Source organism: Fusarium proliferatum, assembly GCF_900067095.1.
Source record: "Fusarium proliferatum ET1 genome assembly, contig: FPRO_scaffold005, whole genome shotgun sequence".
Lineage (NCBI taxonomy): Eukaryota > Fungi > Ascomycota > Sordariomycetes > Hypocreales > Nectriaceae > Fusarium > Fusarium proliferatum.
In genome coordinates this window covers 2,054,514-2,078,681 of record NW_022194794.1, presented here as the reverse complement: position 1 = coordinate 2,078,681, position 24,168 = coordinate 2,054,514, and the positions used below count along the sequence as shown (strand labels likewise).

Genomic DNA, 24,168 nt, shown 5'->3' with positions numbered 1-24,168 from the left:
AATATATATATATATATGTATCTAATGTCTAAGAGTAGGACAAACTTTATCTCAATTATTTCACTGGACTTCTCTTGCAAGCATGAAGAATCTTAGGAAGGACCTCATAGGAATCTATCTCAAGGTCCAAAACTGTACACGCATCATTTGTCATGGTCCATAACAACCCCCAAACAATAAAATATCTTGACCACTCTATGATAATCCAGTGCGCATTGTGTACAGCTATACAGCACTCCCATTCCTTCTCACACAATTCCATCGCTTATAGTGAAAACAATAACCTCTTACGCCCTCTTGCGAACAACATCCCGAACAATGTTCCTACACTCACTCGGTTCCTCGAAAACATGCCACGCCTCAACCGGTACATTCTTGAATGCCTTTTCAAACCTCTCTAGCTGGTTCTTCTCTTCAATGCCAATCGCAGCGACGTCTGTGGCCTTGCGGATGAGTATCATCTTGACCCAGCCAGGGAATGTTCGATAACTACAAGCGAATCAGTAAAGAGGTGCTACATCAGTCCGAGCTACTTACATCTCGCCATATGCCTCGGGATCGGATTGTGTCGAGTCGCCAATGAGAATGAGTTTTCTCTTCGGTAACCACGAGTGAATCTTCTTCATGCGATCTGCCTTGTACTCCTCAGTTCCCACTGTCAGCGCCGACAATAAGCCTGCTACCGTGCGCCAGCTCGAATCTCGGAGGATCAATGTCCCTTGCGGGAAGTAGCGGTCTCGGAATTCTCGAAGAAGAGGGTACAGGTTGTACGGGGATGCCGAGAGGTAGAACCACGGAGTATCACGAGGAAGAAGAGTCTGAAGTTCCGAGTAAAGCTCTGGCATGCCAGGCACTGGTGTTGGCTCGTCGACAAAGGTGGTCTTGAGGATGCCTAGTGGATCGCTGGTCAAGGTGACTTTAATGGTGTCGTCGACATCTGAGCCGTGTTAGTCTTTACGGTCGATAGCCAGTAATCAAAGGAACACACCAGATATGATAGCCCAGCCCTCGGGTCCAGCGTAGTAAGTCTGCATGTCGTGAAGGCCTCGAGTGCCTTGAGGTACTGACGCCGTAGCATCAACTACCGACCCCTTATGAGCGTGATGAAGAGGCTCAACGCTCGTGGTAATACCATTAATGCTCGTCGGTCCCAACTTGATCTCCTTCTTCTTATGCTCGATCCAGAAAACTCTCGCTGCTTGAATATCCCAGAGGAACGGAATGATTCTCTTTTCGATAACATCGCGCTCGGCCGCGTCGTCCGCCAACCCCAACGTTGAAGCAATTCCAGATACTATATCCGCCACGCGGCACTTGGGCTCGTTCTCGAACACTGCAGCGACAAACTCGGCTTCCCACTGGTCGGTCTCAGGGTTTCGATACGCCGTGTTATCCATCAGCCACACTATGTCTCCAGCATCGACGGCTTTTCCGAAAGGGTTCCATTGTGCAAAGCGCGAGAGCCAGGCTGAAACATTGACAGGTGCTGAGAGGGCAGCAGCTTGTGTCTTTTGAAAAGCGGCGGATCTGGGATCGGGCAGATCGTGCTCGACCTTGTCAAAGTTTCGGGTTTTACGAGTGCGCAGCTGCATATCGGCTGCAAAAGCGCTAGGATCAAAGTCTGGTTTGTCCTTCATCTTGAAATGCGATAACGAGCTAAAGATATATACTATAGGACGAGTTGCCTTGGGGAGGCAAATGAGGTCTCGTGCTGTATGAGTCCTAGGGACAGTGAAGCTGCTGTATCAGGAGCCGCAAGGTCTCGTGGATGTCTAGGTCAGGTTTCAGGGCGTGAAAGTGCAAAAGGAAAATAGGCAGCGAGACAATGTTTTATGTTTCAGTAATTTTCGAGGAGGCGGTCTCATGGATTAACCTACAAGAGAACAGAACGTTCAGGGTCTCAGTCACAGGAGGAAAGTGCGCGTGTTAAGAACTTGCCAGCAACTCAGGTCTTGGCCTTAATATACGTGATCTCATACGGAGATCAAATCAATAGCGCAGGAAATTTGTTTATAGAGGCTGCGACGTGCTTTGTTTAAGGTAAGGTCTTGCTTGGACTTGTGACGTCGCTGCGTGATACTAGCGACGCCGATCTTCTAGACTTGTGGGGGTGGAGATTTACCCGCGTGGGCGCTATGCCTAGAAGAATGACCCGTCCAAAGCCAAGATTGGACCGTTTGAGTGTGGCTTGCAGTGGGCTGTGCTATTATTCTGTCAAAAACAGGAGTCGGGGGGCATTGGAGTGTGTTCATGTTGGCATCATATTTGCAGTTGACCTCTCGGATGTTGGATTTGCCAGGCAGAGAGGACCCTTGTAGTGATCGATCGAGGTTAGAGGGGTCAGATCAACTGCCGTATTACGTCACATCCTTAACTCGACTGTTGACTAGGTAGGTGTTGGACCGCGAGATATGTATAGCCAAGCCAGGAGAAGAACGGACATTAATCCTGCAGGTTAGAGTTAACCTCTTTTGTGATCAACCAACTTTAACTTAATCTCTTCCCTACCGATGTGCACGCTTCATAGTGTCCCGCTTCCTGGGAGTAGATCCAGCATCGAGCCGGCGATCTCGGGTTTGGGAGAGCCCCTTGTTAGTCCCCTCAAGGTTCGGCCCGTACGTCAAGAACGGACTTTGTGTTGTAGTCACTGATGGGGCTCACAAGGTTGTCAATTTCGTTTTGGCACTTGTACGAGAGCTTATACATGCGAAGATGCTCGTTCTCCATCTTATCAATAAACCGATTCTATCTACTCCTAAACGCCACCCATCCGTCCATCCATCCTGTCTTTAGTCATATATGCATTTCCATGTCTCTAACCACCGGGTATCAACCAATACCAATGCAATGCAATGCAATGTCAAATGCAAAGTGGAAACCAACTGATCATACACGCTTGCTTGAACTACCATCCCCCGTATAACCAGCCCTTCTTCTTCTGTGCATTGAACAGCTCGTCTTTGATCTCTTGCACAACCGCTTGGACTGCGCCCTTCATGGCCCTTTCGCTTATCGTCAACGAGTCGTAGAATAAATGGTCGTTCTCAACAGCACAGTCAGCCGTGACCTTGTCCTGATCGATAGTGAGATCAGACATGTCAGCCTTGACACACGAAGTCCAGACATCGGCGAATCGCATCGTCGCGTTTGGTGACATTGTACCACGTCCTCGCAGATCTACCACCGCTGCATGCTGCATCTCACCCTCTGTCATAGCATCGAGAAGCACCTTTCCAATGTCCACCGCCAGCCCGTTACGCATGGGGTATGGAGCTTGGATAACACGTTCGTCCTCGTATGTCTTCTTCGCCGAGTCTTTAATATCTTCGCTGTGCTCAACTGGCTCAACACTCTCGGTTCTCTTAGTCTTGGTCTTGCTAGATGCCTTTTCCTCAGAAGCCGGCTTCTGGGGTTTCTTGGTCGATCTCTCAATCCACTCAGCAACTGCAAAATCCACCTCTTGATTCCAATATTTGGTCAGTTCCGCGGCATTTCGAGTATGCTCTACTACGCTGTTTGGTACTGGTGGCGCCTGTCGAGCTTGCCACGCCGGTGTCAAGGATAGATCGAATATCATGGGCGCTATAATGCGAAAGCTCTCGAACTTGCGTTTGTCGACACTATCTAGAGCGCCGGGTGCCGTCAGCTCTCTGATCTGGGTTTCGGTCGCATTCGTCCAAAAGTCCGAGTACGCAATGGAAGTCGGGTCTAGTGATCGTTCGTAGAGTATTTCAGCCTGGTCAAGGATAACTCTCGCCATGTCTGTAATAATATCTTCCGACTTCGTCCTTGGCATTGCGGCCATGTTCCAGACTTCCCAAGTGCCGAAGCTGAAGATCCAGAGCGTTTCGCGTGGGGGGATTTCAGGTGGTGGCATCGCGAGGAAGGTCTTCACTTGGCTGGCTAAGTCAGGGACTTTGTCTGGAGTTGGGTACTGTTTGGAGATGAAGTTGTAGTCGAAGGCTGGCTTCTTCTTCACGTCTGTATGTTTTGTGATGTTGAGAAGATCCTTGACGCCTTTTTGATGGAGTTCGTTGCTGATGAGGCCCCTGTTCGGTCGACCATCTGGTACCAATGAGAGATAAGAACTGCAGTTAAGCTAAGTTAATGGTATATTAGTAAGTAGGGTCGACATCACAAGATCGAACTTTGGCAACTAACCTCGTCACATAATTCTTCGGTCCATGTTCTGTGTCGGGGATCTTTGACATTGCCCACGACATCGGGGGATCCAAACACCACGATCCTCAAATTTGATTCAGGTTCTGGCTCATGTCTTCCCCAAGAAAATAGTCCAGTGGAACCATTTCTGAGCTGTCCGCCTGATAGTCGATTTGGTAATACGCCAAAGATCAGAAAGGTGGTGAAGAAGAGGGCAGCGATCTGAAGGATCAGCTTAGGCGCGCCGCGCCAAACGCGAGTAGAGCAAAAGATGACAACATTCTTTCCACCGAGTCTACCCATGACAGAATCTTGACTGTCACGACGACTTGGGAGTTGATGATCGAGCTCTGCTGGTGATTTCCATCGTGCTTGAAACATGATGCGCGAGAGTCGAGTAGAAGCGACCAACAGGAGAAAAAGGCACGGCGATTTCAAGTACTGATGTGGGCCATGGGCAAAATGTATATGTCGTTTGGTGTTGATGTGGCTGAGAAATTGTAGATAGAAATAGGATAGGTCTAGAACTAGAAAATGCAAATCCTATGCCGAAGATCCGGTGGTGGACGCCCAATTCGTGGAAGTAGCCTCTCGAAGTGATTGAGTGCACGTTTTGAGAGGAATGTTGCCGGTGGGAAGCAGTGATTAACTTTGAGCGAGGCGTTTCGAAAGCAGGACAGGATGAGAGGCTAGAAACGGCTTCAGGGGAGAGGTTGTAGAGTGTAAAGGCTACCTATGATAGGGTGTTATGCGAGGGTCAAGAGTCTAAGACGAGAGAGTTTTGATGTTGACAGGAGCAACTCCTAACTTAGAACAGGCCGAGTTCAGAGGCTATTGCGAAAATAAGGCTGCACTGTTAGCAGTTAAATAAGATGAAATGACAGAATTTATGGGAGAATAAGCGATTGATTTATCAGGGATACGCCTCGGGGTCGATAAGTCTAACGGTTACGCTTCTACTTAAACTAATAAGTGCAGTATCCGTAACCTCCGATGGAATAACTTGATGCAACAGTCATTGCCAAGCCGACTCTCACCACAACTTTGTTGCGTGGCCAAGACCTCTCACAGACTTGGTATCGCGGGATGTGGTGAGCCTAAAGCGATTCAGGAAAGGGAGGACAAGGCAGAGACGAGAGATTAGAGGCATCCTTGTTTGGAGGGTGGATTTCCATGCGGCCAAGAGAATGAATTAGCGAATCTCATCGAATTGTGTCCCTCTCACCCTCTCCTGAATCTCTCGAGACGATTGAAGCCAACAAGAAACGTCACGTCACGGTTACAGCGGGATCCGGCCGGCGCGTCTGTACCCACATCCCGGTGCCGTCTTCCGGCCTCGTCATCCGTGGCAGCAACGTTGTTCTCCCACTTACGGATACAAGCCGTTGTTTCTTTTGGCCCTTCTTTATCAAGTTAAATTAGTCCCAAGAAATGCGTCGTCAGCAGTGGAGTCTTAGCCTCCGCCCAGGCTCAGCCAGGTCAAGTCAGGCTACCTACGTTAGAACCGAAGCCACGGGTGAGCACAGGCCAAGAATCTCAACTTCCAGAACCTGACTAAGAGATCTATCTATTGTTGATGGTTTGTGGGGAAGTGAGTGGGTGGGTGCAACTCAGCCGTTGATCACTGAGTGATGATGTACTGCAAGTTTGGTCCAGTGTATGCTTCTCATGAGCCGCAACCGGTAATAACTCACGAGACAAACTTGATGCCTCCCAAGGTAACGATGCACCCGGTTGATCACCAACGGATATTGTATTACACATATACATACAATCATTTTGTCTTCACGTCCTCTTTCTTCGTTATTTACTGCCAAGCAATCAAACTAAGGAAATTCTACGTCATTCTTATTTCCCCACGTTCGGAGCGCTCGGTTACGCCAGATATAATTTAATAAATGTCCACCCAGTCTCCGCCGCCTGTATTTCACCAGTCAATCGACTCATGATGAGGTCTGCCCAGGAATCCTAATGCCTACAAGTCTTGGGAACCCAAGCAAAAGATCTAGTCTCTGTGTTACACTGTTTAGATAGACAAAACAGAAGTTTCAGAAAGCTATAACACTGTACCCCAAGCTTTTCCTAAACACAAAACACAGATGGATATCTTCATTCAAAGACCACGGGCCGAGCAAGCCATCGCCAAGAACCACCACATATCGAAAACGGTCTAGAATAAACGGTCCTCTCCAACAACATTCCTCACATCGGACTATGATATCTTTCATTTCCATTCGTCAATGAGAAATGAATGCCGTGATTTCGACGCCTTCAGCCCCCATACCTCCATGTCACACACTGACCTGATTGTTTGAGGCTCTCAGCTCGGCAACGCTGTATTATTAGTTCACTAAACCTCACAGCCTCGTGGCTCAGGTCAGCGTTGAAAGTTGAAGACTTTTGAAACTGTGGCTGCCGCTTTGTTTTCTTTTTCTATTGTCCGGACTCAAAAGATGACAGCTGACTGAATCACGAGTATTAACTACCCCGAGTCAAAAGAGTCATCGCTTTCTGATGCGAATGAATTGTGTCATAGACCGATGTCACGTACGCGATTAAACTTTGATCGACATTAACATTGACTTACATAATTCTCAGCAGTGTTACACAAGCCCGAAATGGGAATGTTACTCGGTGACGCATAGCAACTGAGGGGAATCGCTCGGTACGGCTGCTTATTAACCGCTGAATAGGTAGCCTCGCCTTGTCATCATCGATTCTTGTGCACCTATTCGATGGAACATGCCTGGTCGAAAGGTCAGCTCCAGCTACATGAGTCGTCTCAGATAAGCTTAATCGCCATGGCCAACACTATCGCATATCTATTCATCTACTATTGGGTATGTCACGATAGTTGGCATAGCGGTTACAAAGTTTATGTGATTAGACTCTGGGGGATTAACCTTATCGGCGTGTTGGCTGCCACCCACGTACTTCCACATCCTCTTGGCAAGTTAGACTCAAGAGCGAGGCCTTGAAATATCGTATAGCAGCAGCCCATCAGAAGCCATGTCATGGGTGATGTTGATACTGAACATGATTTCCTCCGTTGCACTAGATGGTGATTCATGCTCGGAGATTGCGACGGCGTATGTGTAAGAGCCAAGATTCTTAACGAGTAGAAATCATGTCCTATAGCAACAATGCGTCTGAGACTTCTATAGAAACAGGAACAAAGCTCAACCCCTTCGCCAAGCCGAGACCCATTGCACAGACTCTAGGCCCAGTCAGAGACTATCTCGATGGCCACTTGCACGTAAAGAGTTGAAGGGCGAGCTTGTGTAAGTGGATGTAGTTAATAAAGCTGCCCTTTGTCCACGGCAAGGGAGACTCTTTTTTAAGATGAACTCTCCCCGGACATGGCAAATACTCATCATCGAGGAAGACGCATTATTTGCGCAAATTTTGTATAAAAAAGAATTCACTCTTATTACTGCTGTTAATTAGAAGGGATACCTAGGTAGGTAGGGATTTCTTTTTATAGACTTGGCGCAAAGCCTGGTTTATTATTACTAGGTTTGCTGTAACAGAAGCCGGCCCCACTACCGACGACAAAGCTGTAGGACTAAACTAAAAGCCCTAGTTACTTGTCAAAGCTAGCTAATTGCTTGCTTGGTTCTCTCAATGGATTTATTGATTGTAACAACTGATGATACAGTCGGTTTAAATTCTCTCTTGAAAGAAAATCATTGTTGCTTTGCTGATTGGACTTGAGAAGCGGCGTCAGAATCGTATTCGAGTGGCTCATGCACGTGCAACTCACCTCATCCTTGCCCTGCCTTTCCTTGCCATTGCCAGGCTTTTGGATCGGGTCCCTTGAAACTGTAAATCCGTCACCAACCACGCATCGGGGCCAGGTCAATTAAGTTAGTCAGGTTGTCACTTTATCTCCTCAGCCTCCTCCCAACAACATCGCATCCCGTCATTTCCATCGCGGCAATCTACATCGACTATACCACCGAATTCTCCGAGCCTCTCTGCATCAGCACCAGCCTCACTCAAAACAAACATACTTCGGCTATCGCTGCGCAGCGCATTTAGAAACAAGCTTACGCTCCCTTGCTGCGCGCTATCGATACCCGGCTCTTCTCACGCCCAAAGCCCAAACAAGACACCTATCGATCGACCACTATGTTTACGTTGTCTCTTGCGACTGCGACCCCTTGAGTCATGCCATGATCGCGTTTCGATCGCCTCCTTCACCTACTGTTTGCTTCGCCCTACACTACACCATCGGGTGCTGCCCCACGGATGCGCTGCCCTTTTCTCACTACTTATCGGTTCCCTTACGCAAGCTCAAGCGCGGAAGCGCTCCCCCCCCACCCAGCCGCCGTCGACATTTTGATTCACTCTCCTTGACGCAGACCTCAGCCGGTTCTTCGGTATGCTGTCCCATTTGAGGTTCCACAGGCGAGGGCCCTCGAATCCTGCCTCGCCTTCTCCCGATAACAATCCTACTTCGCCTACGCCCGCTGTGCCTTTCTCTCCCGATGCACTCTCTCCGGAACTGCGACCGACCTCGTCGAATCCTTCTGCATTGCCTCCCACTCTACCACCCATAACCCGTGTTACCACAGAGGACCTTGGGAAATCACGAGATAGTCGTCAGAATGTTGCCACAAGCCCGCTAGATCCTCCTCGACCGCAACCGAACTCCAAAAGTTCATCTCACAAGGGATCATTCATAGGTGGTGTCGCTCTGAGAAAATACCAGCGGGACTTGGAGGCTCAGGCTCTTGAAACTGCGGACAACGGAAGAGGGTCTAGTCTGCATGGACAACATTCAGCATCTCAACCGTCATTGACCTCAAACAGCGCTCCTTTGCGACCATCGCCACAAGTTTTGAGGAATACAAAAGCTGCATCCTCTTTCAGTACCCCTACAGATCTTCAGCACTCAGCTGCTGCACCTACCGGGCGCCGTCCTGCAGGTACCCGACTGGTTACGGAACTCCCCTCGCTTACACAGACAACAAGCAACACCGAAATCCTCAAGCCCAAAAAAGGGTTACCATTTCTCAAAAAACCAATGTCGACCTTATTGATGAGGCGCAAGAACAGTCAGCATGCTCCTGACTTGCGCCCATTACCCTTGGCTCGGCGCGGTGAGGATCCGATGTATGACCCTCGTATCATGGGAACTCGAGTCCATGATTTCAGTGCCCCGCGGCCAAAGAGGAACGCCGTAAACAGGGAAACAGCGCAGCCTCCTTTTGTCTCGCCAGTCCCTAATTCCGCTCCCCTTCCCACCCAAGAGAGGTTTCTGAACCCAGCTGCCAGTCAGGCAGATGAGACTCCTCTCTCGGCCACACCTTTAACCCAGCGAGAGCCTAGTAATGCTTCCGAGTCCATTTACTCCCAAGATTCCAGGGCACTCAAGATGACGCCAAGCACAGCATCTACTGCTGCTCAAATCCCTGCGGCAGAGCTGGCTGACCTCGCCTTGTCAGATGCGCCTCCCGTGCCTCCTAAGGACAACCCTCCCATCTCGGTTCAGCCAAGGTCGCCTCAAGCATCACGGTTGATTGATGACGAAGCATACATCCATGAGAGATCCACTTCACCTCGGGCTGGGAGATCGAGAGGTCCCTCACTGTCTGGATTGTCAGGCAAGGACATCCCTTCTGCGATCCCTCGACATATGAAGAGTACCTCGTCAAGGTTTAGTTTTGATATGATTGGCGCTGCAAAACAAGAGAAGCTTCTTGAGGACAGGCATCGACAACGAGAGCTCGAGAAGAAGACGGCCGAACCCGCCGTAGCTCGAGACTCGCGTTTTGATGATTTTGATGACGATGGTTTCGATTACGATGCAATGATGGAAGACGATGGCTTCGAGGAAGATATTCCTATGGTCGGTGATGACTATGATGATATGGACGACGGCGGAATCAACGATAAATTCAATGACCATATAGGCAACCATCTGGACAATAACATGAACAATACGCTGGGCAGAAACGTTGTCGACGAACAAGACGATGAGCTTGATCCAGACAACGATCAAGAGAACTTCTCTGGCTTCGTCTTTCAACGATCGGGCCCTACATCGTCGTTGACGAGCCCGCGCAGCGCAGGTTTCTTGCCCACCCCGAGGGATGCAGAAGGCAATCGGATCGGATATGCTATGAGTCAATACACGCCGAATATACTTGGAGAATTGTCTCCCAACCTCCCTCTCGACCAACAACTGAATCAAGAGATGCAGGCAGGTGGACTGGGGATCCAAGGACTGGACGTTCCGAGAGTGCCCAGTCTGGAGAATGAGGCTGCATTCCTGAAGAACCAAGACTTGCCACCAATCGTTACAGGGCGCCAATTAAACGATGACGAGCTCTATTATGATGATGGGATGCTAGAATTCGAGAGGAACGAGTTTGCTGAGGATCTTGCTGCCCCTCCAGAATGGGATGATACTCCTTTTGACGAGTCGATATTTGACAACAATGATACCGATCAATTCGGTCGACCGATCGCAGGGGCATTTGCGAATGCATTGCAACGATCCGCGAATCAAGATGAACCGAATCGATCGTCAGATATGACAGCGCCGTTCTCTGCGGGTTCAGAGATGTCCAAGACTACGGCCCATACATCACTCAGTGTTGAGGAAAAGCAACCTGTTGAGCCTGAGGCTGTCCACGAAAGCCCCAAGCTTCATTCACCTCATGGCCCTTCAGCTATGGCCCCTTCAGCATCACCTCCTAACAGTGATACCATGGCGGCTTACCAGGCTGCTCTCGTTGCCGCAACTTACAAGGCAGCAGCATCAGGCAAATTTCAACGGAGTTCTTCGCCTACAGCTGATGAAACCATTCTATCTGAACCAAGCCAATCGCCTGATACACCAGATCGCGATGACTCTTTTAAGCAGGACGACTATGAGAGCTTTGATGATTATGGTGGCTATAACGATTCTTATGAAGACATGGCCGATTTCGAGCTCGATGACGATGCTATCATTGCTGAGGCCAACGCAAGCGCTCTAGCTAATGACTGCGATGGGTGGTATGGCCAGGAATTCAACTTCTACTCCGCCCCAGCTAGCCAACAACAAGGACCCGAGTTTGAGTATGCTAATGGTGGCTTCTTCGGACCCAAGAATGGGTTGGACCGCAGCACAAGTGGACGCATGATTTCAAGGGAGCCGAACTTGACACCTATCACAGAGAGGTCGGAGTATTCCAACAGAAACTCGTTCATGAGCCTTGGTATGCCCGGGTTCAGCGGAACACCGCTGCAGAGTCCTGGTCTAGCCCAGCTTGCTCTAATGGGTGATCGCGGCGACGAGATGACATTGTCCGCCCTGCTCCGTCTTCGATCCAGGGCTTGGGGTGGCTCTCAAGCCAGTCTTGTGTCTAGCCAGAATGGGTCCCCTCGGTCAGAAAGGGGTGACCTATCAAGTTCGCCATGGGGTCAGAGTGTTATGAGCCCAACGACCTTCCATACTCGAAAGAATTCGGTCCTATCCACCATTAGTCATGACTCGGACAGTGTGAGCGCATCAGGAAGCCCGACTTTGACAGGTGGCATTCCCGGTTTGACTTTGTCTCCTCCTCCTGTCCCGACACTGGCCAAACTCGACACCAGCGTTAGAGGGGATGTATCGGTAGGGCCTCTAAATATTAGCAGGCCCCCATCAAAGTCTTTTGACAATCCTATCTCTCCGATATCCGATGCTGAGAGCATGCCGGCCTCGGCAATGGTGAGCCCTCTGGAGACTTCGAACAGGGTCAGCATGGTTGAACCAGGCTCAGCTCCAAAGCGTCCGGGTATAGGACATCGACACAAGGGCTCAGCTGATAGTATATCATACGTCAAAGAGGAAGACAGTGGAGCTACGCGCTGGGTCATGGAACGACGGCGCACAGGGGAATCTGGCCAGATTGAGATTCTCGAACGAGAAGTTCTTGAAGGGGGGCGAATATAGGATATGATTCGCTGTTGTTGTTTTATGAATGACTACTTAGATACGACCAACGGAAAAGGAACAAACTGATACAACACGGCATGAGGAGTTTGGATTGGGCTTGGATATACATAGTAGACACCGGTGCGAGCCGTAGGCCCTCGGAAATAGGAGCCTAGGCCATGGACAAAGAAGGGAGGAGCACAAAAGTTATTAATGGTATGGTGTTGCGGAGCTATACATGGGGGACACAGGCACTTGTAGCTTTTGTGTTGTTATTGTTTGTATATAATTATGGACGATGAGAGTCTCAGTCATACCTAGGCCAAGCATCAAAGATATAACAGAGCGTACAAAAAGGAACGAGTCATTCTATTATTGCGGCGGTGTCTGGGGTTCGGCGTAAGAGACGCTTTATGACATGACAAGTACCTTGGGTTTTCCCTTCCTTTCATCTAGATGTAACAGGAAAGAAGTCGTGGAAAGTCTTGACTCTTGCCTGCCTCTCATATTTAGGCTACAGTTGCACGTCTCAGAAAGGGCAGGCACGAAACTGTTCAGTGCAACTGCCTTGGGTAAACGGAAGTCTCATGTCGTCTTCACTCCATCTTTTCTTGTGAGAGGCATTTGAAACTCTCGTCTTACACCGACAAATATCAACGATCGATCCTCTTCCCCTCTACACTCTCTCGAAATTTCGTCTTTGGAGCACTTTTGGAGTTTTCTTGGAACTCTCGTCATTCGCTTCGTTGTCCGCAACTCCTCTCTAAACTATCTCTTTCCTCTTTCTGCTTCTCACTCTTTTTGTCTCCTAAAAAATGGTTTCGTTTTTGGTGCAAGTCGCGACGCTTGCTTCATTAGCTACTCCATCTCTCGCAGATGACGCTCCTGTGAATGATTTGAAGGCATACAACAAGGGCTTCCTCGGTCAATTTCCCTCACAGGACTTCAGGTCCTCGGAGGTGGTGGCCCCTGTCTTCCAAATCAGTACCTTCAACCCCAATCTTGTTGATGATTCAGGTTTTCTCTTCTTGGCAATGGAGCATGGCGACAAATCGGGGCCTGCTATCTTTTCCAGCAAAGATCTCAGCCTTGTATATGCTGATATCTCATACGCCAAAACATTTGATGCTCGTGCTCAAGTGAAGAGCGGAGGCAAGTATCTCACTTTCATTGAGGGCGGTCGCTGTCATGCGTTTGATGCCAACTACCAGAAGAAATGGACAGTCAAGATTGAGGACCTAGGGACTACACAAGGCAGTATCCATGAGTTCGAGTTCACAACTCAGGGGGGCACAGCTCTGATGACCGCTGTCCAGGATGTCAGATACAACTTGACCGCTCTTGGGGGCGAAATGGATGGTTGGCTAAGCGATTCCATCTTTCAAGAAGTCGAACTCGAAACCAACAGGGTCACCAACGTGTGGAGATCCTTCACACATGTCAATCTGACCGACACCATGGTCAAATACAGTCCCAAAAAGACTTTCATGCATGGTGATGGCTTCGACTGGTTTCACATAGACAGCGTGTCGAAGGTATGAGCCCTCTTCTTGGTTTCTCAACCGCCCAGGCACTGATCAGGAGCAGACCTCGAAAGGTCATTACCTGGTTTCATCAAGGAGTCTTTCGGCGATCATCCTCCTCCAAGCTGATAGCCTGAACCCACAATGGGTCCTCGGAGGAAAGCGCAACCAATTCAAGGACCTCAGTGGCGGCAATGCAACCAACTTCGCAAATCAATATGACGCAAAGTTTGTCCAGGGCAATGAGAGTCAAATCAGTTTCTTCGACAATCGAGTCACCACAAGCGGATCATGTAGCGGAGAAAATTGTTCTCGTGGTGTTGTTGTGGAACTTGACTATGAGGAAATGACAGTCAGGCTTTTACATGAGTTTTATCATCCTCAGAAGATCTCCTCAGGCTCAGGGGGCAGCGTCCAGGGCCTTGACAATGGCAACTTCCTTGTCGGCTGGGGAGCGAACCCAGGGATTACAGAGCATGCATCCAATGGTACAGTTGTCATGGATATTCAGCGAGGAGTCATCCCACAAGCAACTGGCGGCGATCCCGATCTTGATATGTCTGTGTATCGCGCGTGGAAGATGGAGTGGATTGGCCGACCTCCATGGGGTCCTTCCATCGCTGCCGCGGTTCCAGGAAATGAGGCGACAAACGCTACCATCTATGTGTCCTGGAACGGCGATACCCAAGTTGACCGATGGGAAGTAGTGCGTTCAGGCACACCCCTTACTTGTGACTGTTGCTGACTCTTCAGTAGTACGTTGGTGAAGATGACAAGAACGCCACTTCTTCTCCCAGACTCGTCGCAAATTCATCTCGATTTGGCTTTGAAACAGAAATCCTTCTGGAGACATTACCACTTCCTAGATCCGCACGGGCTATCGGTGTAAGTAAAAGTGGTAAAATTCTCGGCTCAACAGCCACAGTTAATCTTGCGAGTGGTGACCTTCACGGCAATAGCAGCAGTACCTGGATTGTAAGGGCGAACACTCCCGATGGAGAACCTAGGGATGATCCTCACGGTGAAGGGAACCAAGGAGACAAAGAGGACTTTGCGTTTCATACGAGTCCACCAGTTAGCTCAGTGTTTGCCCTTCTACTCGCTATTGCCTTCAATCATTTTTTGTAGGCTAAGTCTGAGTCGATGGTGAGTTGAGGTTAGAGGGTCATTTTTGGTGCCGATATCTGGCGGAGTCTTTACACGACAGGACAATTCGAACTATTCAATAGTATGAGCACATGCAGGTACTTTCTTAAATATAAAGGACTCTACTAGAGATAGCTATTCCAAGTCAAATTTATAATGTGTTGATGGCTCAAGTGGCGATGATGGTGCGTATAGGGTGGCTGGCTGACTAATCTCAACTGATCAACTTCATTGCCGTCATTACAATTTCATACAAGTTCATCCTTTATCAACATTTCCAATTTCGCACTGGAATTCAACTTAGTCTCTTATAGATCTTCAAGGCTCAAGAAATGTCTGTGCCTATACGCCGGGTGCCCTTTGTCTGTCGGCGTTGCCTACAAGTCTCCTGCCAACCCAGAACATTGCCACCAGCTCAATACTCAACACAAGCTGGTGCACCCAAGACGGAAGACCAGCAACAAGACAAAACTGCAAAGAAATTCGAACAAGAGAGTGATGAAAACACTGTCGAAAAGGAACTTGGGCCTCTGGCACAACGGCTGGAAGAAGCTACAGAGGAAGCCCTCTTTACCGGTGGAAGAGCCGGACGTAGGGCCGTTGAGGATGCCGGTTTCTCGGAAGAGCTCAAGGAAAGACTGTTGAACAAAATTGAAGATGCAAATTTTAAATCTGGAAATGCCAGTGCCTTTGCCGAGGCCGGTCTCTCACCAACAGCAGGCGAGGGAACACGGTACATCGCCTCCGCGCAGGTGTGGACAGGAGAAGAGAGCACTGCTGATACGGTACTTAGAATGCTCGATGATGCAAAGAAACCTCTCGCCCCGGGCCTAAGGGGCAAGTTTCAACCTCCTCCGGTTGATATGCGACTACAGAAGCAACCGGGGCGATCAGCTGGAGAGAAAGTGGCCAAAGCGAGGGACAAGGTGAACACCTATGTCGGAATGGGTGGTCAACAAGCCAAAAATGGTATGAGTGAAGACGAAAAAGAGGCCTGGAGAAAAGAGTTGAGGGAGAGGTTTGAGCCTGGAGGCCGAGCGTTACCAAACTCTATCACGGGTCTTGCAGCACTGGCGAATGAGCGTATCGAGAACGCTATTGCGAGAGGACAGTTCAAGAATATTCCCCGCGGAAAGGGAGTTGAGCGTGATGCTCGCGCTGATAACCCCTTTATCGATACGACGGAGTATATCATGAACAAAATGATTCAAAGACAGGATATTGTTCCACCCTGGATAGAGAAACAGCAGGAGCTTGCTAAAGAGCTGGGTATTTTTAGAGCCCGACTACGGAACGACTGGCGACGCTTTGCAGCGAGGATGATCGCTTCACGGGGAGGATCATTGCAGGAGCAGATTCGAAGAGCGGAAGAATACGCTGTAGCAGAAGAGGTGCACAACCCAATTATACGAAAGAACGCTGATGGGCAAGTGGAAGAGATCAAGGCTGCCTCGCCAATTGTTGGGCGGCCGTTTCGAGATTCAGCATGGGAGCAAACCGAAGCGGCATATCTCAAGCTGTCGATTGAGCGTCTTAATGCCCTGACACGAAGCTATAACCTGATGGCGCCGGATCTAGCAAAGAAGCCGTACTTTTCACTCGAGCGAGAACTCAAATCGTGCTTTGCTGAAGTTGCGCCTACAGTGGCTCGTGAGATTCAGGAGCGTGCGACGGGCGGAAAAGCTAGAAGCCTAGGAGGAGGGGGGCAAACGGGCAAACAGAAGGGTTTGTTAGAGACATTGACTGGAGGCGACGATGTCAAGGTCCATGTTGAAGCACAGGAGAAAGCCTATGGGCTAAAGGAGTGGTGGAGAGACGTGTGGAAGAAGAATTGAGGTCAATAGTCAAACGAAGCATGGCATATAGGTTGGCATGAGTAGCAATGTATATAAGAGCTGCATCACTACACCACTACCCTGCAACTGCACCTGCACCTGCAACACAAACCTGACTCATAACGTAGGAAAACTCAGACAATTAGTTCCCATGCAAGTCCCCGCCTCTTCCCCAGACGGCTGGCAACCTTATAGATCAACTATGGCCCCCGCACGAGCTATCGTGATAGTCCCACCCTGGCATGTGTGTATGTGAGTTTCAAGATCAACGGTGTTTCACTATAGGCTGGCCCGGATTTTGAAGTCTTGGCTTTATCAAATCATAGCTGACCGCAAGGGCATCAAGACTGCAGTATCAATTGGGGTCAAGGTGTGTTTTCCTTTCGTATTTTGGAGTAACTCCCATGTCACGAATTGAAGCTGGTATATATATAGGTCAGTAATAGCCACTACTTGGTCCCAAATTATGTTTTGACGACACAAACTTGGTGTCTTCCACGGCACTTCAACTAATATCATAAAGACAGTCGGCTGCGTTCGCTCTCGCCACTCCGCGAGGGATGAAATAAACGGTGAAGGTTTGTCGGCCCTACCACGGACGTTGAAAGAGTTCCCCAATTATCCTGGCAGTTCCAGGGGTTCGCAAGTTTGAATGGCGCTAAATGGCTGCCGATTGTTCTAGCTTCTGGGCATTGGAGTCAAGTAGGGTTAGCCAAGTTGAGGCTCCGCACCCTTGATAACTTTCGAAAGATAAGCTTCAATTGTCAAACAATGTCTGACGTTCTGCTTGAAGCAAGGCAGTGTATCAAGGACGCGACTGCGACAGCGTGTATAGTGGTCTTATGGCTCAACCATGCTTCTTTCGACATCTGAATGAACCAGATCTGACATGAACCGTCAGGTTTCTTCCTGCGGTTCAAGAGCAATTGGCCCACTTGAAAATAGCAAGGGTTGGCTTGAGAGATAATGTTCCTCGACAGGCGCCATTGGCTAGTGGCCTCACAAGCTCCCCGACAATCTGTTAGCAAATGCTACGACCACAGAGAGAAATTGCGAGCTCCAGACTCTCGAGTCGCACTCCATTATTCAATGATTCTGCCATACTTGGTCTGGCATGGCTCGTCCCGCTTTGATCCGACCATCCGCCCCTAAAATGAAAGTTGTTGACCTTTGGATCCATTTTTACCTGAAAAGAGGTCCCTTCCAGACTCCATCAGACTTTCTCTCTTCTTGTGTTCTCTCTCTGTCTGCTCTGCTCTGCTCTGCTCTGCTTGTTCTCTGTTTCTGCTACGTACTGGTGCAGGTCGTGTGTGAGTAAAGAGTGGCTATCATCGCTGTCGCCCACGGATTCTTTGTCATTTTCTTGTGTCTCGTTGTGGTCCATCTGAAGTATCACCTTCTCTACATACGTTGAACTTCATATTTGTATGACTTTGTTCGACGTTGCTCCTCCACCACAACATCAAGCGTATTTGGACAAGTTTTGATCATATTGCTTGGCCCCTCTCTGTCCGTTGCAGTGCTTTCCAACAGCCGTCTTCAGCTTTGTAAGCCAGGTGTTGAAGCCATTCTTCACGACCAGGCTCAGGAAGCTGAAGTCATGGCGGACGAACAAGACATGGTGACGCCGGCCCCGCCTTCGAAGGACACCCCCGAAAACAGGGCCGCCGTGGACTCGGCCGCTGAGGATAACACCGACCCCAGTAAGACGCATATCAACATCGTCGAGCATGCCCGCTCAGCTGCCCACAAGGAGCGTACCATGACCCTACGCCAGGGCATCAAGCTCTATCCCAAGGCCATCTTCTGGAGTATCCTCATCTCCACCTGTATTGTAATGGAGGGCTATGACATCTCTCTCGTCAATAACTTTTGTATGTGCGGACCGACTTCCTGGCCATCCGCGTGTGACTGCAATCAGATGCCTGATGTGCGGTGTCAGCATTGATACCGAGCGAAGCCATAGCTTTATCTCGCTAACACTTACTACCAGATGCCTTCCCGCAGTTCAACCAGAAGTATGGCGTCCTTGGTGATGATGGAGAATACCAGGTACCAGCTGCGTGGCAAGCTGGTCTGAGTAACGTAAGTGATCTGCCCATAAGTCCTCGGAGTACTCGCTCATCAACAATTCACAGGGAGCCCATTGTGGTGAGATCATTGGTCTTTTCATCAACGGTTGGATCTCTGAACGATTTGGTTATCGCTACACTGTCATGGCCTGTCTTGTCTGTGTAGCTGGCTTCACAACCATCTTCTTTACCGCCCAGAACGTTCAGACCCTGCTTGTTGCAGAGATACTGTGTGGTATCCCGTGGGGTATCTTCCAAACATTGACCATTACCTATGCATCTGAGGTTTGTCCAGTTGCTCTGCGTGGGTACTTGACGACGTATGTCAACTTCTGCTGGGGCCTTGGCCAGGAGATTGGCATAGGCGTCATTCACGCCATGCTCAAGCGCGACGATGAATGGGCGTACCGCATTCCATATGCTCTCCAGTGGATGTGGCCCTTGCCGCTCCTCATTGGCATCTTTTTTGCGCCCGAATCGCCTTGGTGGCTGGTCCGAAGAGGTCGTACCCAGGATGCTAAGGAGGCATTGCTTCGCTTGACCAGTCTCGACCGCGAGACTGACTTTGACGCCGACGAAACTATCGCCATGATGGTACATACAACTGCCCTTGAAGAAAAGATCACATCTGGTGCAAGCTACTGGGACTGCTTTAAGGGCACCGACCTTCGCCGTACCGAGATCGTATGCATGATCTGGGCCATTCAAAACCTGAGCGGCAATTCATTCTCCAACTATTCCACCTACTTCCTCGAACAGGCTGGACTATCGGCCGACAAGGCATATTCATTTGCCCTGGGCCAGTACGGTATCAATATGGCCGGAGTTTTTGGTGCTTGGGGTCTTATGACTTTGGGTATTGGCAGACGATCCTTAGTTCTCTATGGTCTCTGCGGTCTTTGTTCCATGTTGCTTATCATGGGTTTCCTTGGTCTAGTGCCCGAGGCTCATCGAAGCCAATCATCGCTAGCTACAGGGTGTATGATGATTGTATGGGCCCTGTTCTACCAGTTGACCATTGGAACTGTATGCTATTCTCTCGTGGGAGAATTGTCATCCCGGCGTTTGCAGATCAAGACAGTTGTTCTTGGCCGTAACCTCTAGTAAGTCACGAACATTGTTAAAGCCAGGGGACGCTATCCTCAGTCGACGTTCAAGCCATGGCCGAGCTGTTGTTACGGAGAGCTAACCACGTTTGACAACAGCAACGTCGTGGGCATTATCAACAGCGTTTTGACTCCTTATATGCTCAACCCCACAGCCTGGGACTGGGGTAATTATGCGGGATTCTTCTGGGTAAGAGTCACTCCACCACTCCAGAACACATACGCCTCGTTACTGACGAGAACAATAGGGCGGTATTTGCTTCTTGTGCATCATCTACACCTTCTTCCGCCTACCAGAGCCAAGCGGGCGCACATTTGCGGAGCTCGACGTGCTTTTTGAGCGAGGTATTAGTGCAAGGAAGTTCGCGTCCACTGAGGTGGATGTATTCCATGAGACCGTGGAGGAGAATGTCATGAACCGGTACGAAGAACTCGCAGACACACCCTCCGAGAAGGTCCACGACAAAGCATAGGTTGGCAGATTGTAACTGCCAGCCTCCTATGCACTCTTTCCACAGTGCAGGAGATGAATAACGTTAACGAGATGATTGTACCCTGACCTCGTTAATATCCCAGCAAAGCATCACAGACTCAGCTGAAATGCGCCACATGCAAGATGCAAAGATCTTGGTAAGGGGACATCTCGGATCTTGGTCGGCATTGACATTTGCCTTGGCACTTGTATCGGATAGGCGTTGGCGTTTGGGAGTGAGCTCCATATCCTATGGACTTGCAAAATGTAGTTGCAAAAAAACGGGAGGCTCCAGTATGTAATTTGGTTGAAGACGTCACGATAATTGACTTGATGATTCCCTTGGATACTGTGTTTCTTTTGGTGTGATTATGACCAGTGTTTGAAGCCCCCACGTTTTGGTAATTTCAGTTAGAAACATTCGAATGACCACTCTCATAAACCAATCCACGTTTCTGCGCCCAATTGCCTTGTGGGTTCCTGTAAAGATAGTATATACCGCATCCTGAAGCTTGTATGATTCGGCAACGGCATGTGTATTGAAGTTGCAGAATACACGGGACCGGGCCGGTCACGAGGACGGAACCGGTGCAGAGGAAATGCGCGTGTTTGTGGGTTTCATAACGTTAGAGTCCAATACCTGGAGCATGGACTCGGTGACGCAGCCAGGGCTAATAAAGCGAGCATAAGACAGTAGTGGGAGCGGAATCTGGACAAGCGGAGAGACAATGGGCGTCGAGCTTCAAAGGGCGCTGTCCGTCCTGTCCGTATCCTAAGAGCGGACCCGCTGCTACAGGAAGGCCCAGCGGAAGACCCAGAATGGGACGCGCGGTGAAGAGGCCGGAGTCGACCGGACAGCTGGAGAATAAATCGACAGTCATTGGAAACAGGACAGGGTCGGATTCGGTTGCCTGGGGACTTTCTTTTCTTTTCTTTTCTCGCTGCTTTCTCGGTGTGGCCTCATACATAAGCTGATTCCAGCAGATATATGGGTTTGTACCAGTATTGGTGTAGATAGAAACGACCGTTGAAGGGCATAAACATAAGAAGGCTCGTACCGGCTATTGAAAAGAATATCATCAAATGCCGGTCCTATCTAGTAGTAATAATGCATCGAATGCGGATGAATCGGGCTTTTGGCATGTGCAAGCTGCTTTGAACCGTCGTGCATGTGTCCATATTTGCTTGACAAGGACCCATCGAGATCCCGGGTTTGAAGTGGCTTGGATGATTTTAGGGTCCCAGCTTCTGTACATACAGTAAGGTACGAAGGGCATACTCAGATCATAGGTACTATCCCGAAGTGGCAGGCAATTGGTGACAAAATAGCGTCCTTCGATATGTGGAAGGGACAATTCAATCTTGTCGACTTGACTGGGTAAAGGTGGACCGTGCTCGTTGTTGTGTTTATTTAGAAATGAATTATGATGATGGACAAAAGGAACAAAACCCAACAGGGTAAAGGCAGAACCTGGAACCGCCTCAGGCGCACCACTCAGCTTGAGGCGTTTCTTTAGGAAAGAAGGAACGACAGAAACAACAGGGAGGGTTTCACTTTCCTAGGACTTTGAATATTATCCTCGACCTGGCTTTTTTTGTTGGTTTTGTGTAGAGTCTACCTGAATGGCAGTTGACAGAGCTGTAGATAGAGTAAGGTGGTTCATGTTTAAACTTGTTACCGACGCTCTCCAACCTTTTGACTCATAATTCAAGAGTCTGTGTCATCCATTGTTAAAAGAGTCACTCTTCCAGCTAACCTTAGCCAAGAGTCATGGCAAGTATCTGTAGATCCCATGGAGAGAAACAACCCGGGAAGGATCAAAATATTGTGGCTTGAGCGCCTGTCACTGCCATTCTTCACACGCCGATGTCCGGGGTAACCCCACTAGAATTTCACGGGCAGCAGAAGCCTACCGAGAAATGCCCTGATCAAGGTGAGCTCATTCTGTGGGAGCTGCTTGAAGCCCCCCATAACTTAAGGGCCTCGATCCAGTCCTCAGTGTCTGATTGGACAACAGCTCCCCTAGCCCAGCTCCGAAGAGGCCCGATCGCCAAAATGTACGTTTGTTTGACACCACGCTGTGTCTAGTCACACTCCGCCATACCTAGGATAGGATCGCCTCAAGTGATCCTCCTTCTCCTCCCACGCTTTTTTATTCTCCTCCTCTTTCTCCTCCTCCAACCCCCTCTCAACCATTAAACCATCCCTCACCATCATCTGCACAATGCTGTCCACTCTCCGAGTAGCCAGCCGCCGGGCTGTCCGTCCTGCTCAGTTCAACCTGGTTGCCATTCGCGCTGCCTCTCACTGGGCTAATGTTCCTCAAGGTCCTCCTGTAAGAAGCTCCCTCACTGCTGGCGCACCTCTCCTGTATGACCTCACGCTAACCTCTCACAGGATGTAAGTTAGATCAGCCATTGTTGACCTTCGCGCGAGCTTCTGTTGCTAATCAATTGCTTGTTTTGTTCTGTACAGGCCATTCTTGGTACGTACAACATCCGCTTTATGCGATGCGCTCCGTTTCTCCGCATACGGGGCGTTTTGCGCCAGAGACAAATCGCTTCACTACCATGAATATCGATATTAACTTAATCTCTACAGGTATCACTGAAGCCTTCAAGGCCGACAAGAACAGCAAGAAGATCAACCTGGGTATGTTGCGACGTCATCCCCCACCATCCGAATGCGGAGGTTTCTCGCTGTTTCTCGACCCTCATTCTGATCCGAATCCCATACAGGTGTCGGTGCCTACCGTGACGATGCTGGCAAGCCCTACGTTCTCCCCTCTGTCCGTGAGGCCGAGCTCAAGGTCGTCGATGCCAAGTTGAACAAGGAGTACGCCGGAATCACTGGTGTTCCCGAGTTCCCTCCCGCCGCCGCCAAGCTGGCCTACGGTCCCAAGAACCCCGCCCTTGATCGCATCACCATCACCCAGACCATCTCTGGTACCGGTGCCCTGCGTGTTGGTGCTGCTTTCCTCCAGAAGTTCTTCCCCGGCGAGAAGAAGATCTACATCCCTACCCCCTCGTGGGCTAACCACAAGGCCGTCTTCAACCATGCCGGTCTTGAGGTCGAGCAGTACCGCTACTATGACAAGAAAACCATCGGCCTTGACTTCGAGGGTCTGATTGCTGACGTCAAGGGTGCCCCCAACGGCAGTGTCTTCCTTTTCCACGCTTGCGCTCACAACCCTACCGGTGTTGACCCTACCCAGGAGCAGTGGAAGCAGATCTCTGACGTCGTGAAGGAGAAGGGTCACTTTGCCTTCTTCGATATGGCTTACCAAGGCTTTGCCAGCGGTGACACCGACAAGGATGCCTTCGCTGTCCGCTACTTCGTTGAGCAGGGCCACAACATTGCCCTGTGCCAGTCTTTTGCCAAGAACATGGTAAGTTAAACAGATGTACATGTGATTCCTAAAAACAAAATAAATATAAAGAAAGGGGAAGAAGAAAAGACAAGGCCAGCTAACAATCTCAAAGGGTCTCTATGGTGAGCGTATTGGTGCCTTCTCCATCGTCTGCGCCGATGCCGAGGAGAAGAAGCGTGTCGACTCTCAGCTCAAGATCATCATCCGACCTCTGTACTCCAACCCTCCAATTCACGGTGCCCGCATCGCCTCCGAGATACTCAACAGCCCTACTCTCTACAAGCAGTGGCTCGGTGAGGTCAAGCAGATGGCTGACCGCATCATCACCATGCGCGCCCTCCTCAAGGATAACCTTGAGAAGCTCGGCTCCAAGCACGACTGGTCTCACATCACCAGTCAGATCGGCATGTTCGCTTACACCGGACTGACTGCTGAGGAGATGACCCGCCTTGCTGAGGAGTTCTCCGTCTACGCTACCAAGGACGGCCGTATCTCTGTCGCTGGTATCACCTCTGAGAACGTTGGTCGTCTTGCTGAGGCCATCTACAAGGTCAAGGGTTAAATACGAAA

The 24,168-nt window shown here is 49.7% G+C and overlaps 8 protein-coding genes across 8 annotated transcripts; 6 read left to right on the top strand and 2 right to left on the bottom strand.

The window, feature by feature from the left end:
* Positions 1 to 287: 287 nt before the first annotated feature.
* FPRO_10936 (uncharacterized protein) lies at positions 288 to 1,637 on the bottom strand (the record flags this gene model as incomplete). Its single annotated transcript, XM_031231954.1, has 3 exons — positions 288 to 489; positions 538 to 937; positions 989 to 1,637. 3 exons carry the CDS (start codon positions 1,635 to 1,637, stop codon positions 288 to 290), a joined length of 1,251 nt encoding a protein of 416 aa, XP_031081939.1.
* A 1,268-nt stretch (positions 1,638 to 2,905) lies between these two features.
* FPRO_10935 (uncharacterized protein) lies at positions 2,906 to 4,542 on the bottom strand (the record flags this gene model as incomplete). The annotated part of the gene is made up of 2 exons (XM_031231953.1): positions 2,906 to 4,099; positions 4,162 to 4,542. 2 exons carry the CDS (start codon positions 4,540 to 4,542, stop codon positions 2,906 to 2,908), a joined length of 1,575 nt encoding a protein of 524 aa, XP_031081938.1.
* Positions 4,543 to 6,962: 2,420 nt separating this feature from the next.
* Positions 6,963 to 7,429, top strand: FPRO_10934 (uncharacterized protein; the record flags this gene model as incomplete). The annotated part of the gene is made up of 3 exons (XM_031231952.1): positions 6,963 to 7,001; positions 7,120 to 7,250; positions 7,300 to 7,429. 3 exons carry the CDS (start codon positions 6,963 to 6,965, stop codon positions 7,427 to 7,429), a joined length of 300 nt encoding a protein of 99 aa, XP_031081937.1.
* A 1,116-nt stretch (positions 7,430 to 8,545) lies between these two features.
* On the top strand, positions 8,546 to 12,091 carry FPRO_10933 (uncharacterized protein; the record flags this gene model as incomplete). The annotated part of the gene is made up of 1 exon (XM_031231951.1): positions 8,546 to 12,091. One exon carries the CDS (start codon positions 8,546 to 8,548, stop codon positions 12,089 to 12,091), a length of 3,546 nt encoding a protein of 1,181 aa, XP_031081936.1.
* A 1,016-nt stretch (positions 12,092 to 13,107) lies between these two features.
* Positions 13,108 to 14,724, top strand: FPRO_10932 (uncharacterized protein; the record flags this gene model as incomplete). The annotated part of the gene is made up of 3 exons (XM_031231949.1): positions 13,108 to 13,608; positions 13,661 to 14,302; positions 14,353 to 14,724. The coding sequence occupies 3 exons, from the start codon at positions 13,108 to 13,110 to the stop codon at positions 14,722 to 14,724; spliced, it is 1,515 nt and encodes a 504-aa protein (XP_031081935.1).
* Positions 14,725 to 15,074: 350 nt separating this feature from the next.
* Positions 15,075 to 16,577, top strand: FPRO_10931 (uncharacterized protein; the record flags this gene model as incomplete). Its single annotated transcript, XM_031231948.1, has 1 exon — positions 15,075 to 16,577. One exon carries the CDS (start codon positions 15,075 to 15,077, stop codon positions 16,575 to 16,577), a length of 1,503 nt encoding a protein of 500 aa, XP_031081934.1.
* A 1,600-nt stretch (positions 16,578 to 18,177) lies between these two features.
* Positions 18,178 to 20,228, top strand: FPRO_10930 (putative alpha-glucoside transport protein; the record flags this gene model as incomplete). The annotated part of the gene is made up of 5 exons (XM_031231947.1): positions 18,178 to 18,451; positions 18,571 to 18,662; positions 18,716 to 19,752; positions 19,855 to 19,945; positions 20,004 to 20,228. 5 exons carry the CDS (start codon positions 18,178 to 18,180, stop codon positions 20,226 to 20,228), a joined length of 1,719 nt encoding a protein of 572 aa, XP_031081933.1.
* A 2,224-nt stretch (positions 20,229 to 22,452) lies between these two features.
* Positions 22,453 to 24,160, top strand: FPRO_10929 (putative aspartate aminotransferase, mitochondrial precursor; the record flags this gene model as incomplete). The annotated part of the gene is made up of 6 exons (XM_031231946.1): positions 22,453 to 22,563; positions 22,626 to 22,628; positions 22,704 to 22,713; positions 22,830 to 22,880; positions 22,967 to 23,616; positions 23,711 to 24,160. The coding sequence occupies 6 exons, from the start codon at positions 22,453 to 22,455 to the stop codon at positions 24,158 to 24,160; spliced, it is 1,275 nt and encodes a 424-aa protein (XP_031081932.1).
* Positions 24,161 to 24,168: the final 8 nt, after the last annotated feature.